This window comes from Eumetopias jubatus, unplaced genomic scaffold (genome assembly GCF_037043125.1).
Source record: "Eumetopias jubatus isolate StellerSeaLion01/CBP00866 unplaced genomic scaffold, mEumJub1_p1.0 scaffold_17, whole genome shotgun sequence".
In the NCBI taxonomy this organism is placed as follows: Eukaryota; Metazoa; Chordata; class Mammalia; order Carnivora; family Otariidae; genus Eumetopias; species Eumetopias jubatus.
Genome location: NW_028274823.1, coordinates 5,933,561 through 5,951,681, shown reverse-complemented (window position 1 = coordinate 5,951,681; position 18,121 = coordinate 5,933,561). Strand labels below are relative to the sequence as shown.

The 18,121-nt window shown below is 47.3% G+C and overlaps 1 protein-coding gene across 3 annotated transcripts in view; it reads left to right on the top strand.

The window, feature by feature from the left end:
- Positions 1-18,121, top strand: part of DOCK1 (dedicator of cytokinesis 1) — a 493,587-nt gene that overhangs the window by 73,752 nt on the left and 401,714 nt on the right. For 2 of the 3 annotated variants that reach the window (XM_028119987.2, XM_028119985.2), the window contains exons 7-12: positions 1,932-2,067; positions 3,149-3,306; positions 4,920-5,001; positions 5,398-5,533; positions 9,775-9,847; positions 12,944-13,086. In XM_028119987.2, coding sequence (XP_027975788.1) covers positions 1,932-2,067; positions 3,149-3,306; positions 4,920-5,001; positions 5,398-5,533; positions 9,775-9,847; positions 12,944-13,086 — 728 coding nt within the window. The remainder of the gene's footprint in view (positions 1-1,931; positions 2,068-3,148; positions 3,307-4,919; positions 5,002-5,397; positions 5,534-9,774; positions 9,848-12,943; positions 13,087-18,121) is intronic. The other variant, XM_028119986.2, reaches the window with a different exon arrangement.

Below are 18,121 nucleotides of genomic sequence, written 5' to 3'. Positions count from 1 at the left end.
CATTATGTCATGGAACAATCTAGTTAAGAAAGGAAGTGTTCCAAAACATTATTTACACTTTCGTTGGAAATACAGTCCTTAATAAGACAGTCTTTGGCCCTCTTGCTGTGCTAAGATCTACCGTCATAGTGGAAGCTCACTGTGGATTCAGAGCCTTATGAGCACTGTTGCTGAGAAAACGCAGAATGGTTGGCATGAAGAAGACCCCTGACAGGTGACTTCCTGTACCATTTTCCATGTAACATTCTGGAAAGAGCCTCGACTCTGCCATGAGAGGGTTCTGGCTCAGAATCCAGGCTCTGGGTTCTTCTAGATGTGTCTCTGAGCTTAGGTTTCTTCTTTTGCGAAATGGGTCTGACCACCTGTCCTGGAAGGAGTGAGGGGAGGTGCACCTGGCAGGATGTATGCAGCAGGCTGGTACATATAGCCTGGGCCTCGGCTCCTCAGGGAGCCTGATGTGGTGTGGCATCCAGGACCTCTGGCCCCTCCTCCTAAAGCCAGGTACTTTGTAGATCAACTTGAACTAGCACTGGCTCTGCCCATGCAAGAAAGGATTCTTTTCCTACCTCATTAGCATTGACTTCACCCACGCCAGCATTGACCCCCACCTATACCAGCACTGACTCCTCCCAGGGACAGGTTCAGGGTTTGGATGAGCAGTAATATTTGGGAGAGGGGCTTTACCTCATTAGTGAAACATGTTACAATGACAATTGATGAGAGCCCGAAAGCCTTTTTTTTTTTTAAATATCTTTCTGTCCTCTTGAGGCACCCCACAATCATTGCAACTACGGAGGCTGTTTTCATGCCGAGCGAAAAGCCTGTATTTGTTTGAAAGCCTCATGTTGCTGACATGTTGCTTCTGCTTCACCATCAGTGGATTTGCTCAATAGATACTCAGAGGGAAAAACAAGGTCTTTGTGACCGCCTTCCAAATGGTGCGATGGCCCAGCATATCTATCAGAATGGTCCTGCTTGACACGGTATCAGACTCCTATCCAGTGTTAAGGTGTGTGACCTTCAGAGAAGAGAAATCAGAGATGAGTTTGTCTGGTTGGAGTCTTTATTACCAAGTCAACTTTCCTCTTAAAACTATAACTGTTAAAGGCATTATTTAATTGAAATTTATCTTTCTTTCAACAGACTCTTTACATTGCCGTATGGTTTAAAAAAACCCCGAAAATTTCCTGCTTCTATAGACTTGTTAATCGCAGGAAGAAAATCCCAAAGGCAAAGTATAAGGCATCTGTGGTTAAGATCCTCGTATCTTATTAAAAAGAAAACCATAACACATCACATAGCACAGCTCCTGGTTTCTTTCTTTGCATAATGGTCTTTGTTTATTCTTTAAATAAAAATTGTGCTAAAAATCACCTTAAAATTTTGTTGGATTTGGGGAAACAGAGAGAATGTTGCCAAAAAGATGTTTCCAGATATAGATGGACAGATCTATTACAGATGCTGCTCGTGTTTTAAGTTGGCTACTTCATCTAGCCATCTGGCCAGAAAGTTGCTTAATGTTATTGTGGATAACTTCCACATGTTTGTTGTTGAAACACAATAGAATGTCTTTATCGAAGATCTTCTGATGGGCTAATTGGGGATTAGAACTGACTGTAGGTAGAAGGAAAGCTGTGTGATATAAAACTTACCAGAATAGAATGGTGGGTATGCCTCCGCTCCAGCTCTTCCACCTTCTTCTGCCCAGCTCAGTGATGATGTCACAGCTACCAGTTTTAAGTATTTGGGCACGTGGGTTTGTATGTCATTGCATGTATGTGTGTGTGTGTGTGTGTGTACACCCTTCCCCCAAACATATATAGTAGGTGTGTGCTTTCAACTCTCCATGCTGTTCACATCGTACTTAGTAACACACACCTTCAGAGGCCGTGGTGTGTGTCCATGAAGTTCTGAATTTTTTGTTGTTGTAGAATTCTTGATCTGGACTTGGTGGTGAGAGATGAAGACGGGAACATTTTGGATCCAGAACTAACTAGCACGATTAGTCTCTTTAGAGCTCATGAAATAGCTTCTAAACAAGTGGAGGAGAGATTGCAAGAAGAGAAGGTAAGGTCTGCTCTCCATTTACATTTGGAGTATCTTTTCTCAATAACTGCTTTCAACACTAGCAAAACACCAGTGGAACTCAGAATTTGCACTCGAAAACCCCAAAAAAGCACAGCTAAACTGTGTATTTCATACGGTGAAGAATGGAAGGGAGCCCAGTGTCAGAACTTGCTGTTGAGGACTTTGGAAAGGAGCTCATCCTGTGTGGGGGGAGGGTCACGCAGTACTTACTTCATTGTAGGACGCAGGGTCTTAATGACACTGACTTTGTGTTCTCATGTCATGGGAAACAGTACTTGATTCTGCATTTCCTTTGTAGGAGCCCAGGGAGGGACATATTCTAAGCTTGATGAGGGTAGGGAACCCAAGTCTTATTGGTCTTTTTCATCTTCCCTGGTCTTATTTTATTTTATTTATTTTATTTTATTTTATTTTATTTGACAGAGAGAGACACAGTGAGAGAGGGAACACAAGCAGGGGGAGTGGGAGAGGGAGAAGCGGGCTTCCCGCTGAGCAGGGAGCCGGATGCGGGGCTCGATCCCAGGACCCTGGGATCATGACCTGAGCCGAAGGCAGACACACCTAACGACTGAGCCACCCAGGCGCCCCATCTTCTCTGGTCTTTAATGGGATCTTCTGTATAGCAGATATTCAGAAATCAATTCATTGAGTCAGCCATTCATTCAGCAAGTCTTTATTGGGCACCTGCTGTGTGCCACCTACTGAGGACATAAGGATGAGTAAGACAGAAATGTCCTCGGAGGATTTAGCCTAATGCAGAAACAAAAATTAAGCAAGTATGCATGTAAACACCATTGTGATTGCGTAGACACTCGAGTATCTGAAGACAGGACTCAGGACAAACTCTTAAGGGATTGTGACCTTTGCAGAGGACATAATTACTTTCAGCTGGGTGCCTGCATGTGTTGAGAACTTGACGTGGGACAAGGAAGTGACTTGAGGCTTTGCTGTGTTATGCCAACTGGTTGCACATAGTTTCCTCTTCTGTCGAGAAGAAAGAAAGCGAGGGTTAGTGGTAAATATCGCTAATGTCCACTCTTTTTTTTTTCTACTTACATAGTCCCAAAAGCAGAACATAGACATTAACAGACAAGCGAAGTTTGCTGCCACCCCTTCTCTGGCCTTGTTTGTCAACCTCAAAAATGTGGTTTGTAAAATCGGAGAAGATGCCGAAGTGCTCATGTCTCTTTATGACCCTGTGGAGTCCAAATTCATCAGGTCAGTGGCGCTTCCCTGCTTCCTCCGCCCTTTGCTCTCTGGTTAGTGTTAGGAGAACAGCGCTAGCACCATGGCAGTTCTTGCTCTCACAGAGAGCACTGGGGTGATGAGCAGAACCCAGTGCTGTTTCGGGATCTGGGCCAGTGTCTGCTTTCTTCTTCCTTGCACGCACGTGGGTATTTGAATGTAGAGTTGTGGTCTTGTAATGTTTTAGGGACCTGGCGACTAAAGATTGAACTAATTGTTTCCTATGTTGTCTTCATAGGGTTTTATGTTTCCAGACCCCCCCCCCATAGTGATACACAATAGTATCACTCTTGTCTTAATCTTGCTTTGCCAAACTTTTGTTTTTTGTCAATGTCATTTTCGGTCCTTTGGCCTGTTGTTATTTCTGCAACACGACTGGCTGGAAGGTAGTGTCTACACCAGTGCCTGCTACGTAAAGGCTCTCACTTAATATTTGTTGAACAAAATATCATAAATCTCGTCTCTGCCGTTCCTGTCATTTGTAATGTGGTCTCTTTCCTAGTTCTTGCTTTTGTCTCAGTATAAGTTTCTCTTTGTTCAGATGGAAAAATTAAGGTTTAAATTATGTGTGAAGTGTGTATGTGTGTGTGTCTCGGTGTGTGTATGGGTTTAAAACTGAAATACCTTCGTTTGTATTCAATTTTTTTTTTTTAAGAGAGCACATGTGCATTCAAGGTGGGGGAAGGGCAGAGAGAGTGAGAGAGAATCTTAGCAGACTCCACTCTCAGCACGTAGCCTGATGTGAAGCTCGATCTCATGACCTTGGGATCTTGACCTAAGCCAAAATCAAGAGTCAGATGCTTAACCTACTGAGCCACCCAGGCGCCCCTGTATTATTCAAAAATTTAAAAGTTAGTATGTGACAGAAAACAGAACAAATGGATGAATTTCATCCTCATTTCTTTCTTTCTCTCATTTTTTTTAAAGATTTTATTTATTTATTTGACAGGGAGAGGCACAGCGAGAGAGGGAACACAAGCAGGGGGAGTGGGAGAGGGAGAAGCAGGCTTCCCGCGGAGCAGGGAGCCCGATGTGGGGCTCGATCCCAGAACCCTGGGATCATGACCTGAGCCGAAGGCAGACACTTAATGACTGAGTCACCCAGGCGCCCCTCATCATTTCTGATATGGACTTCATTTCTTCCTCTTAGGATTCAATTTGTGTATTTGGCATGTTTGGTTATTATAGGCTATGAAATAGACGTGCGGCATTTCTTTTATACTATAAATGAATGAATGGTGAATTTTAGATTATAGGCAGTCTAAATACACCAGTAGTGCTTTTAAAATAATAAACTTTGAAATGACATTTGCAAATAGTTCCACTACAATTGTAACCCTAGACATCCCAAATGACAACCTCTCAAGGGTTTTGTACTGACCGTTCTCAACTGTTAACCTTGTGTGGGAGACGACTTACATGTTAATGGAAGAGCAGCTCTATGTGGCATGGCTGACATTTCTGAGCTCATGTAGTTGCCTGCATCGTGGACCTCCGTGGTGGTAATCATAAATCAATGTGGGTGTCTGTTTCGTGCCGTGCTGTATTTGGAAAATGAATTTGCTCTTATTTCTTTTGTTTTCAAGTGAAAACTACCTGGTACGCTGGTCAAGTTCAGGATTGCCTAAAGATATAGACAGATTACATAATTTGCGAGCTGTCTTTACTGTAAGTACACCCAAAGGAGTTCCTTTGCATCATTCACCATCCTAATGATTATTTTTAATGACCTCCCTCTGACTTTCCTACCCACTGGAATATGGATCCCTGGGATGCCTGTAATCCATGGGAATTCAGTAATAACAAAATGTCTTCCCAGAACTGTTCTGGGTCTCTAGCTTCCCTTCGAATCCCCATGACAGAGATTTATCCCAGCACTCTCATATACCTTAACATTAATTGACTATTGTTATTCAGTTCCTTTTTGTTATGTGAATAACTTATTAATATGCTAAAAACTGGTCAGAGAAGAGAGTCTCAGTCCTTCTTTTTACTGTCTTTTTCAATTGAACCTGCACCGAGTAATGGTTCTCCAAAATAATTTATGGAAATTAATATTTCTAGGACCTCGGAAGCAAAGACCTGAAAAGGGACAAAATCAGTTTTGTTTGTCAAATCGTTCGAGTGGGTCGCATGGAGCTGAGGGACAACAACACCAGAAAACTGACCTCGGGCTTGCGGAGGCCTTTCGGAGTGGCCGGTAATGCATTTCTCTCCTTTTCCTGAGAGTTTCAAGATCATCACATTCACTCTGTATAGGAGCTGCTGCTGAGTATTGGACAGTGGGCTGCTTTGATTTATAAGCTCTTCTGTTAGAAAAAAAATCTCTTCATTCTTTTCTGTGTGGTTTCTGTGGACGCGCAGCCCAGGATGCTTCAGTCTGCAAGTTTCAGATATAAATCATATATTTGGTTTTCAAGCAGATCACATCTCCTGAGGGAGACCCTGACCCACATTCTCAGCCTGGAGGAAAGCCAGTCACTGGAAGTTTTTAGGGTTTCTGGACTTGGTGATTGATTGATTTAGGAGTAAATTTGCACTGAATAGTCAAAGTGATGAAGAGGTAGAAGGAGAACGGAGCATGAGGAGGACATGGTTATCATCAAATAGCTGCCATCTGTCCCCCATATTTGTGTTCTGTTATTTTGGTAACAGCTCAAGAAAAGGGAGAGACTAGTCACATCTGCTCGGGGAAAGTGAAGGTGTTCCCAGTCTGCTGGAGAAAGGTGAAGGTGTCCCCAGTCTGCTGGGGGAAGGTGAAGGTGTCCCCAGTCTGCTGGGAGAAGGTGAAGGTGTCCCCATTCTGCTGGAGAAAGGTGAAGGTGTCCCCAGTCTGTTGGAGAAAGGTGAAGGTGTCCCCAGTCTGGTGGGGAAAGGTGAAGGTGTCCCCAGTCTGCTGGAGAAAGGTGAAGGTGTCCCCAGTCTGCTGGGGAACGGTGAAGGTGTCCCCAGTCTGCTGGGGGGAAGGTGAAGGTGTCCCCCCAGTCTGCTGGGGGAAGGTGAGAGTGTTCCCCAGTCTTCTGGGGGAAGGTGAAGGTGTCCCCCCAGTCTGCTGGGGGAAGGTGAGAGTGTTCTCCAGTCTTCTGGGGGAAAGTGAGAGTGTCCCCCAGTCTGCTGGGGGGAAGGTGAAGGTGTCCCCCCAGTCTGCTGGGGGAAGGTGAGAGTGTCCCCCAGTCTGCTGGGGGGAAGGTGAAGGTGTCCCCCCAGTCTGCTGGGGGAAGGTGAGAGTGTTCCCCAGTCTTCTGGGGGAAGGTGAAGGTGTCCCCCCAGTCTGCTGGGGGAAGGTGAGAGTGTTCTCCAGTCTTCTGGGGGAAAGTGAGAGTGTCCCCCAGTCTGCTGGGGGGAAGGTGAAGGTGTCCCCCCAGTCTGCTGGGGGAAGGTGAGAGTGTCCCCCAGTCTGCTGGGGGGAAGGTGAAGGTGTCCCCCCAGTCTGCTGGGGGAAGGTGAGAGTGTTCCCCAGTCTTCTGGGGGAAGGTGAAGGTGTCCCCCCAGTCTGCTGGGGGAAGGTGAGAGTGTTCTCCAGTCTTCTGGGGGAAAGTGAGAGTGTCCCCCAGTCTGCTGGGGGGAAGGTGAAGGTGTCCCCCCAGTCTGCTGGGGGAAGGTGAGAGTGTCCCCCAGTCTGCTGGGGGGAAGGTGAAGGTGTCCCCCCAGTCTGCTGGGGGAAGGTGAGAGTGTCCCCCAGTCTGCTGGGGGGAAGGTGAAGGTGTCCCCCCAGTCTGCTGGGGGGAAGGTGAAGGTGTCCCCCCAGTCTGCTGGGGGGAAGGTGAGAGTGTCCCCCAGTCTGCTGGGGGGAAGGTGAAGGTGTCCCCCCAGTCTTCTGGGGGAAGGTGAAGGTGTCCCCCCAATCTGCTGGGGGTAGGTGAGAGTGTCCCCCAGGTCTGCTGGGGGAAGGTGAAGGAAGCTATATGTTTTTGGTGCAGAAGGTAAATATTTTAATACAGTGATTTCTGACCCTAACTGTACACGAGAAGGGTTTAGGGAACTATTAAAAAATATTCTTGCCCAGGTCCCACAGCCTGCCAATTAAATTAGAATTGCTGCTTTAACCAACATCACCTGTGAGCCACTGTGGGCCATGCGGCACCTGGCGGGACGCTGCCGTCAGACTGCCTTTCCTCCTTGTGTTACACGTGGCGTTGAGCATGTCCAGTGGGGCCATCCTGAAGTAGTGCGAGCCTCTACTCTACTCAGGACGGCTTCCCACCTGCTGTTCTCTTTCTGGTTCGGAAAGTACACTTCTCGGCCTCAGACGGTTGATCACCTTTTTGGTAATCAGCTTCTGCCCCTTGTGGAATAGGAACTTAATTTTCAGGTTTTATCCAGAATAACTTCTGCCTGTTTGTGTCGACAGAGCGCAGATGAACAGTGTGTTTGTGGACCTTTAAGCCTACAGTTCTCAGCCTTCTGTGGAAAATATTATGTCACATTTCTCTTCTAATATAGTGTAACAGCGGGGATATAAAAATTATGAAAAAAACAAAAAGCGTGATTAAAACATACGTCATTCCTGATTCCGTGTAGCTGGGCTTGTGCCAGAGTCCCAACCACAGCAAGAACTTCCTTGGCACAGGGCAGCGTCCTGACGAGCAGCCATGAGGGAGACATCCCGTGAACGCTGGTCACATTGTCGCAGCCTTCACCTCCCAGGCTTGGGAGGGGCCCCTGGGAGGGCTGTCACTTCCAGGACGTAGAGGACAAAGGCTGCCTTCTGACTGGTGCTTGGATGCAAGTTGCAATCTTTGCTCCCTCGCTGCCTTCCTGCGAGACTTGGCTGGGTTCCTGATGTGTTCCCAAGGCCAGATACCGGGGTTGTATGACCAGGGAGATGCACTGACCTGGCGGGATCAGCCCCACGACCAAGGGGAGAGTTGTGCAGACACACAGGCAGGCGGTCCATTGTGGATTGCCAGCAGCAGGTGGTGCCGAGGCTCAGACTCCTCTTGCCATGGCCCAGAGCCACGTCTTTCCAAACTGGTGGTAGAAGTGTGGTCTTGGGCATGGGAGCATCTTAATGATAGGTTCATCTAGTGCCGATCAGTGGCCTCTAAGAAGGCTTAAAGCTGGGAGCATCTTCTAGGAGGTGGAGACTGCAGCCCAGGCCATACATTTCAGAACACCCACAACCTGATGTTCCAATTCATTTGTGCTTCTTTGGCCTGCATCTCTAAACGTACGCATAAGGCTCTTCGCTCTGTGAGGAGCACTGGTTTAGCAGAATGTGTGGGGCCGTGTTCTCCCTCGGGACACGCTCAGGAGGTTCAGGAGTCTCCGTGGACTCCACCGAATGAACCAGGAGGTGGCATTGCGTCTCTTTTGTTCCTACAAAGTCTTCCCCCTTTCTTGGGGGGCAGGTGGTAGAAATGGAAATTGTCCACATTTTCAGTATATGACTGTGGTCACCAAGGAAGGCACCACGAAGAGAGAGGCAGGCATGTGGCTCACCTCTCTTTGGTCAAGGGTGTCGATTGAGCAGAGAAAGCTGAGTGTCCAGGGCTCTTCTTCTTGGGGGTCTCTGGCTGTGTGGTCAGAGCTTGAGCATCGGAGATTTTCTGGCTATCTCACTTTGGGCAAGGTCATTCGATAGTGTCCTTGAGCCTGAATTTCCTCAGTTGTGCGGGAGGTGATTGTGAGGATTCGCTGTCCAGTGCCCCTTGAAAGAGCAGCCACAGATGCGGGCACGGGGTGGGTGGGTGGAGGGCAGCGACTTTACCATTGTGATGTCACTTGGGGGAATTCGAGAACTTTCGGATGCCCGAGAGCAGGGCCAACCAATGTGGTTGGCCCTGGCCACAGGTGACTATTATGTAAATGAATGAAATCAAAGGAAAAATTCTGTTCCACCACCACATTTCAGGTGCTTGTGGTTCTAGAACATCTCATCATCACACGATATGCTGTTGGGCAGTGTAGCTCCAGAGTGTCTGTTGCATCCTAGGCAAAGGAATGAATGAATGAATGAATGAATGAATGAATTTATTTATCTATTTACTTATTTATTTAATTTGTTTTAAAAATTATTTTAAATTAAAAAAATTTTATTTGAGAGAGAGAGAGTACAAGTGGGGAAGAGGCAGAGGGAGAGGGAGAAGCAGGCTCCCCACTGAGCAGGGAGCCCGATGTGGGATTTGGTCCCAGGACCCTGGGATCATGACCTGAGCCCAAGGCAGACGCTTAACTGACTGAGCCACCTTGGCACCCTGAGGCAAAGGAATTTACTGAGTGGAACTCTGCCATTTTAACCCCACCCCCGTTTGGGCCAGTGTTTTCAGATAACTCCATTTTTCTTTTGAACGTGGAAATGCTTTAAACTCAGATATAAAAAAAAATGCCACTGTGTGGTTTATGCCGTTGTTTGTCAGAAGACAATCTGATGTTCCTCTGTTTGTTTGTTTTCTCTGGTTATAGCACTTAAACAAAACAATGTTCTTTTCTTGTCCCCAGTGATGGACGTAACAGATATAATAAATGGGAAAGTAGATGATGAAGACAAGCAGCATTTCATCCCCTTTCAGCCGTAAGTATGGAGCCATCAGAGAGAGCACTTAACCAGATAGAATATGGAAAACGTGTGTAATAATTCTCTTCGAAAATAAGTTTATTAATTCAGCACAAGTAGAGATTGATTCTTTTATAATAATGAAGAATCTGGGTAGTCACTGCCGTAGTGCATGGCATTTTTGTAACCCCAAGAATCTTGGGTTAAAGTTGCTTTATGGTCTTGCGTGTAGAAGATTTTCCGTGTGATTCAGGGGAGTCACCTTATCACCAAGGACACGCAGAAATACCCTTCTACTTTGAGCATGCATGTTTCCTTGCATCATTGATGCATTCTAGTAGCTATTCACATACTCAAAATACAGTACTTTCAAATTCATCATGGGAGGAGGTTGCTCCTTTTAAAATAGAAAACCAAACAAAATAATGATGAATTCTTTTGTAAGGCGAGAAATAATGCTTGAAGCAAATAATCATGCTGCTGATTTTCTATCTCTGGTTGCCTAGAGTGGACTAGGTCTGTGCTTGCCATTCTTAGGGCCTATCTAGTTCTGAAGCTAAGTGTGTGGAGAGATGTGGGAAGCTTGGAAAACATTTGGAGGAGATTTGTTAAATTGATTCTCTGATTGGAAGGTAGATCCCGTGGAAAAGGTCGAAAGAATCGGTTATTTCCTTGGAGATTAAAGCAAGAGAGTACCTGCATAATGGTCTGTGGCCACTTCACTGGGCACTTCTCCATCTCAGACAGCCGTGGAGAGAAAGAAAGAGGGATTAGAGTGGTTTAGGTTAATCAGAAGTGACAGTTTCCTCCTGAGGGTGTGAAATCTTAGAAGAGGAGACCATAAGGCATGTTAGAATGACCTGTCGGAGTGCTCTGCCTTCTGCCTCTTCTCATTTCTGTTTTTACTTAAGTGGTTCCAGGCTTGAAACAAATTTTAGGAATTGTACCTTGGGTTCAGGTGTTGGCTGAGGAGGCTTGGAGACTGGTGATACTCAGTGGGTAGCTGAAGGAATCTCTCTGGGGGTAAGGTGGGCAAGAGCTATGAGCTTGGCTTCCCTTTGTACCACCCATTCTTGCATGAGGGATCCCCATACTCAGCCTCAGGCTTGGGAACCACTTGTGCAGGATGGGATTAGAGTGGTTTTCTTTGCAGGCAGGTGATCTAGTCAGATAGCGTCCTAAAACATGGCTCAGTGGAAATTTTTGTAGTCTTCCCAACGTGAGAATAACAGAAAACCCTGCATTAACCAGCGTGAAATGGGTATCTCACCACACACAACTGGAGGCACAGGTCTTTTCTAGCTTCATTCTGTTAGAGTTGCTCTTCTGCCTTCTGTCTAATATGGTAACCACGAGCTACATGGAGCTATGTAAATTATTGACAGTTAAATAAAATTAAATACTTAGTTCCTCAGTTACTCTAGTCCCATTTAAAGTGTTTAGTCCCATAGGTAGCTGGTGGCTACCATATTTGTCAGTGCGGATCTCGAACATTCCCGTCATCGCAGAATGAACGTCCTGTTGGATGGTGCTGTCTTGGAATCACACCCTGTGAAGATAGTTACAAAGGGAGCTCAGTTCTGCAGAATCTGGAAGTTTCCTCAGTAAACAAAGGAAACATGTCTTTGAACATGGGCAGATATTGAGGTAATAAATAAAATATACCCTCATAAAATGATAATATTAAGTTGCTTCTTTTGCCCATGAGAAATAATGCAGCCCCGTGCTGTTTTGAATGCTGTTTTATATATTAGACCTCAGAGTTTCTTGATGCCCTAATGTACCACTGAGTTGAAATTACCTGTTGCCTGCTAGTATCTTCTGGGAAAAGTCAAGGGATAAAAAAAAAAAAACCTGTGGGTTATTGTTTGAGAAGTTAGGGGGGTTATTAGTTTTAGATTCACTAGTCTAAGTTTCACTGGGACACGTTAGGAGCTGCCTGAGATAGCATATTGCCGCCATCTTTTTCTGTCTTATAGCAAAACACCCATTTTAAGAAAAAATTATTACATGTTCAGCTCTTGTAATTTGTGATTCCTTGCTCCATTAAAAGAAGACTAATATACAGATTAATATTTCCAGTGTTTGAAACAAAAGAGCAGCATGATTTTAATAGCAAAATAAGCAATGAAACCAGTTCTTTGGGAAATGCCATGCTAATGAAACCGTTTTTTGCTCCATTAAAACTGATTTATTATATCACAGGATAAGTTTTAGGGAAGGAAACAGAGGACATCTCTTTCTTTCGGTCTTGTTTAACTTGGTGAAGTAAATTAAAACAGTCCTCAGCTCTCTTGAGTAATGTGGGCTCATGTGATGAATAACTCTTGTCCTGGAAATGATTTTAAACATTATGTACTTGACGTACATTTTCTTGCTTATTGCATACTGTGCTTTGCTGTGCTACATGGTATTTCTCTTTGCACATGTTGCCTGTTTGTACTTATCTCTTGGTCTTAGTGTAGCTTCTATGAAAAATTCATGGTCCATGGGATCCCCAAATGTTGATGGTTACATTCATAATTGGGTCATAGTTTCACCTTTCAGACATGGTAGTTATCTTCTCCAAAGACTGTGCCATTCTTCTCACACTTAATTATCTGAGGCCACATTGGGTACACAGTCTGATGGAGTAGAGTGGTCACAACCCAAGTTCCCCAAGCAATCAGGTTGTAGGGATCTTTTTTTGGTCTTGATTTTGCTTTTCCCTTCGCACCACCTGCCCCTATGACCTATGCCATGGCCAGGAATTATTGAAATCGAAGAAACAGAGGTAAACATTCCTTGCAATTAAATGCTGTCCAACCACATTATTTTCAGATAAGCGCCCTTTTTTATTATCTGGTAGAAATGGAGTGGAGGCTTGGTGCATGTTTATTTCCTGGGGATCGGGTCGACCTCGTTTGCTTTACTTCTCTCGTGTGGTTCAGCATTTTCCTGATCAATGCTCTTCCCTGTCTCTCTTGTCACCTATTTTGTCCTTTGTCGTGCGTTGACTCATGATGACTCTCTCGCATTCGGTGACGATGATCTCTTGTGTTCCCTTGTTACCGTGACCTCTGGGTCTCTGTGCCCCTTTGTCTCCTGTGGTCTTGGTCGTCCCGTGCCCTCCAGGCTCGCGTTGGACGACGCCATTCGACACAAGCCGCTGAACATGTCATCCCGTTTTTCACCCAGGGTGGCGGGGGAGAATGACTTCCTTCAGACTGTTATAAACAAAGTCATTGCTGCCAAAGAAGTCAACCACAAGGGCCAGGGTATGTATTCTATTGTTTTATTGCTACAGATGTTCACCTGTTACATGAACTTGGGACAGTGCTGTATGGTTTGCATTTTAGTTTGATGATGATGATGGTGGTGGTGGTGGTGGCGATGAGGATGGCGATGATGGTGGTGGTGGTGATGTTGGTGATGGGGCTCGTGGTGATGATGATGACAGTGATGATGAGAATGAGGATGGTGGTGGTGGTGATGCTGCTGATGGGGATGGTGATGCGGGCAGTGTTGGGTCATGATCTGTGTGTACAGTGTATGTACAGTGTACGGAGGTTTTCTTGCTGGTCTCCCTTGTAAGCATTGCTGAGAGCCAACCTCCTGGGTGAGCGGGAAAGGCTGAGTGGGACACAATGAAATGTTTGCAAAGAGCCCAGAGTTTATGAGACTTGGAAGCAAGTTCTTTGCCTTCCTGAGTCTTCTCCAGCCCTCCCCTCTCCTCCTAGCCATTTTTGAAAGCACTTGAAGGATTTTACAAGAGAATACAGTTACTGTCCACCGTCTGTTACTTCCTCTTTGCTGCTCAGAGAAACGTGGAGACACCCGACACAGCCCAGCTCCACGTGCGCCCTTGACTCTCCCTTCTGTGCCCATGTTGCACGCTCAGTCCTGGCACGTGGTTTCCTGGGGCTCCCCTTCACCCCCCCCCACCCACTGCCCCTGAGGCTGTGGCTTCGCTTTGGAGACGGATCTCTCTTCAGTTTTGTAATGGAAGGGATTTTTCCTCCTGACTCCATGTCTCGCACTCATCGTTTTTAATCCCACGGTGACAGGTTTCCCAGCAGCTGACCTTCTGTTGGCAGAGGCAATGAATCAATCACCCTGGGCTGGGGACAGTTGGCACTCGGGCTGGCCAGGACTGTTGCCAGAAAACAGCTGTTTATGGAGGCCTTGCCTCCGGCTCAAGGGGAAGTCACCTTCAGAACTTCTCCCACCTAAGGCTGCTCTTAGTACCGGTGGGACAACCCACCCTTCAGTCCTTGGTTAGATGCAGACTTGTCACAAACTCAGTAGAGCTTAAGTGGTTAGACCTTCTTTCATTATCTAGTTACCTTATGTCCCTAGCCTTTTAAGAAACGATTCTCTTGACTCGTTTCCCATTGTTATAAAGGAGAGTATGAATTGAGTTTGAAGAATGTTCTGGAGGAGTGAGAAACCTTTGGCTTTCTTTGGTGTGAACCGGCCAGCCCCCTCCCTGGCAAACAACAAAACAAAAACCCCAACTAAAGCGTTAATGAACCGTGGCCTCTGTAGACAGAGCAGTTTAAGCTGACCCAGGACCTACCTTCTCATCAATTACCAGCTCTCTGATTTGCCCTTTAATTAAAAACCACAGGGAGCTCCAATTAAAGCTGTTTTGATTGGAGCCACCCTCAGACTGGGAGCACCAGTCCCCAGACCCCAGGCTCCCGTTGGATTGAGTTTCTCTTGCAGAGCCATCAGATTTTGAGAAACTTCTATCACAGAGTCACACAGAAGTGGAGATTGGTGTCAGGCCAGCAGGAGGACCCACAGCCTGCCTCTGCCAGGCTCACTGGTGTCGGGCTGCAAATCTGTGTCACCAGAGCTGATACCAGGGGGCCCAATTCCTGGGAGTCGAGGAGGACAGGTGTTTCCAGGTCACAGTGAGAACTAAGAGACAAGAACATTTTTTTTTTCTTCCCCAAGGGGACTACAGGTGCCTTCCTGAACTGAAGTGCCCCTGGGCAATGTCGCTGGCTGGTTTTTTTGTCCTTGAAGCTAAAGTGAACGTTTCTCTGGGGCTCACTGGCAAGCCTGCCTCTGTGCCTTCCAGGGAGACCTGAGAGAGAGCTGCAAGGCGTGTGGGTTTGCCTCGTGGAGCTCCGTGTTTTCTTCGGTGGTGACCCGGGCTGCCCCGATGTCTGTGTGCCTGTTAGGCAGTGGGGAAGGGTGCGGGGTGGCGGGAGGGATGGGGGGGGTTGGCGGGAGGGACAGGGAGGCCGGCAGTCTTCACACAGAACCAGGAAGCTTCCCACGCTCATCTGTTCTGAGCTCCTCTCTGGGCTTTGGCCCATTTTAGGTTGACGTCCACATGTTTATTTGTCACAATTGACATTTTTTGTTGTTTAGCCCAAATTATCCCGAACCCTGGACCCAGAGGTTCTAGATGTTTAATGTGGACAGCGAGGCCTCAGACACCCCCGGACATCTGTTCCTATTGTTTCACATAGAATGTGTGCTAATCTCTTTTGTTTTTAGCTCCTCTGGTTAAACAAAAGTCAACCTAAAATGCACTTTTTCTTTGAAAATTGGCCTCATTTTCTCCTTTGAGGAAAGTGTTTTAAACCCAATGTAATCAGGAGAGCTTAATCTCTGTGTTTAAATCGTGTTATAACAAATTGAATTGTGTCATTAAGTTACTCGTTTATGAACTAAGATCGTTGAGCAAGCTGGTATTTGTGAGAAAGAAAAGTGTTTGAAAGGCCGCAGGAGTTTCGAATGGTGTTATTAAACATTTCTCTGCCTCTGACCTCGGTAAATGATCACCTCCCAACGTCCTGCAGGTCCTTGAAAAATGTCTTCTGAGTCACATTCATTCTGGGGACCTTCATTCCTTTGGCAGGTTTTGGGACCTGAGTGAAATTTGAGAGCCCGTCCGCGGCACCCTGGTGTCCCCAGTGGGGATCTCGTGCGTCCATGTCACCTGCCGTGATAATCTCCCTTGCATTCCTGTGGGTGTCCCTTTCATGTGGTCTGCTCTACTGGAGGACACAGCCGTGGGTTAGGTGCCTGGCTCAACAAGGGGCCTCTCCCACAGGTCCAGAGCAACACCGACCTGTGGTGCTTTTGTGTGAATTAGAAAGAGGGTGCCCGTCCTCTGGTTGAGTGAGACGCAAGCAGCGCCTGGGCACATGGCTTGGTGAGCAGAGTGTGGGCTGGGTTTAGCTCCCACTTGCCTTTTTTGCCAGGGCCTTGTTGCAGGGCATGTTCTTTTTTTTTTTTTTTTTAAGTTTTTTATTTTATTTATTTCAGAGAGAGACATACAGAGATAGCATGAGAGAGAGAGCACGAGTAGGGAGGAGAGGGAGAAGCAGGCTTCCCACTGAACAGGGAGCCCGACGCAGGGCTTGATCCCAGGACCCTGAGCTGAAGGCAGACGCTCAACTGACTGAGCCATCCAGGCGCCCCTGCAGTGCACGTTCTGAGCAATGATACATGGGCCCCTGTTTTGGGGTCACCTCTTGACATCTCTTTAGGGACTTCTTTTTATTGGTTATGCTTCTCTTCTCTTCCTTCAAACTCTCCCTCTTATGATTTGGAGTTTTAAATCTTGAAAAGAAACAGAAAGGAAAAAATAGAAAAGGAAAGAAAAGGAAGATACCACGCTTGAAACAGTCTACCTTAGATCATACACCTGTTTTTGTTACTGACTCTTTCTCTACTCCCAGTTTCTCAGCAGAGTAGCATATGCCTCCTCCCTCTGACCTTCACTTTCTGTTCCTTCTTTGTCCTTCTCCCGTCAGCGTAGCCCCCGCTCCCACTCCCGGCTTTACCGGGTGCACTCGCTGGGGTCTGCGGTGTCACCCTGTCTGCTCTGTGCTGCAGACACCGCCCTGGTGCCCTGTTCTCTGGGCTGCATTTTGTGCCACTGACCACACGGTGCACTCTGGGCTTTCCGTGATCTCTGGCCTCTGGCGTCCTCTGTGAGCTTTAATATTGGGAATTCAGTGCCTAGTTCAGGGTCCTCTTCTTTCTCACCGTTCAGGACGTGGCCAGGGTGCAGGGTTTTCTGGCTCAGGGAGTGGTAGCCTGGCACCTGCTCTTGGTCGTGCCCACAACCGTCCCCGTGAGCACCGCCCCCCCTTCAGGTTCTGGTTTGACCTCCACACGGGTCCCGCCACCCGCACCTCTGTGCTGCTGCCTGGGTTCCTGTCGTGGCTTCTCTGCTGGGATCCTCGCTTGGCTCTGAACTCCCCCTCCCCCCACCTGCCCGGTCCCACACGGCTCCCAGAGTACTGTCAAGTGGGACCCTGGTACTTGCTCGTGTTTCCGGCCTCCCCACTCCTTCAGATGGAGCAGCTCCCACCTTGGGACCCTGCCGCCCTCCCAGCCTCCTCTCATGCCTCTCCCGCCGTGGCTCAGGTTGTCCAGCACCCGGGTGGGCACAGGTCTGCACGCCCGTTGCTTAGTGTTGACTCATCTTCCGATCTCTTTGGATGTCCCTTCTTCGGGAGAGCCTCTGTGACCTCCAGGATCGCAGTCTTGGGGTTGTGCAGTTGCCCTGGACTTTTCCTTAGAAAGCTCTTAAGAGTTGCATAGTTCACTGAGACCATGGGTTTAATGTTTGACTCATGGGACAGAAGCTAAGTCCCTGGTGGGGCTATAATGATTGTTTGCTCTGTGTCTGCAGTGCCCAGTGTGTGTCGGGCACACAGTAGGTGCTTATTAGACACTTGACTAGATCAGAGGGACTGTCTAGATGGCAGGAGGAGAGGGGTTCACCACCTGGCAGAGAAAAATGTCATCAGTGACTGTGGGCTTTCTCAACAACAAGTGATGCAGGTCTTTGCAGAGGACTGATGTTTTCAGGCCAGCTGATAGCAGACAGGAAGGAAGCTGGAGGAGAAGAGTGTGAGGTTTGGGGTTTCATCAAGCAGAGCGGTTCTGGACAAGAGCAGCCTCAGGTGATGCTCCCTGTGTGGGACTGTCAGGTGTCTCCCATTTCTGCTTGGAATGCATATTGGTGGACAGGGTCTACAGTTTTCCCGTTGGCCTTCTACTGAAGGCGGTGTGCTGAGCTAAGCAGCGATGAATGGTCTCTGCTCCCTGGAAATATGCATCCTAGGGGAGGAATGGCTGGACAGACAGATAAACACACACACACACACACACACACACACACTAGTAGTGTTAGTGAGAGCAAATGCCTTTATATTCTGACGGGCACTTGGGGTCCTGCTGGGCTGAGTGACCAGGGAGCAAGCAGGCCAGGCCCCCAAGGTCCCAGGGACGGAGACCCGGATGTGTCAGCTGACAGTGACAACCTCCCTTCCCACC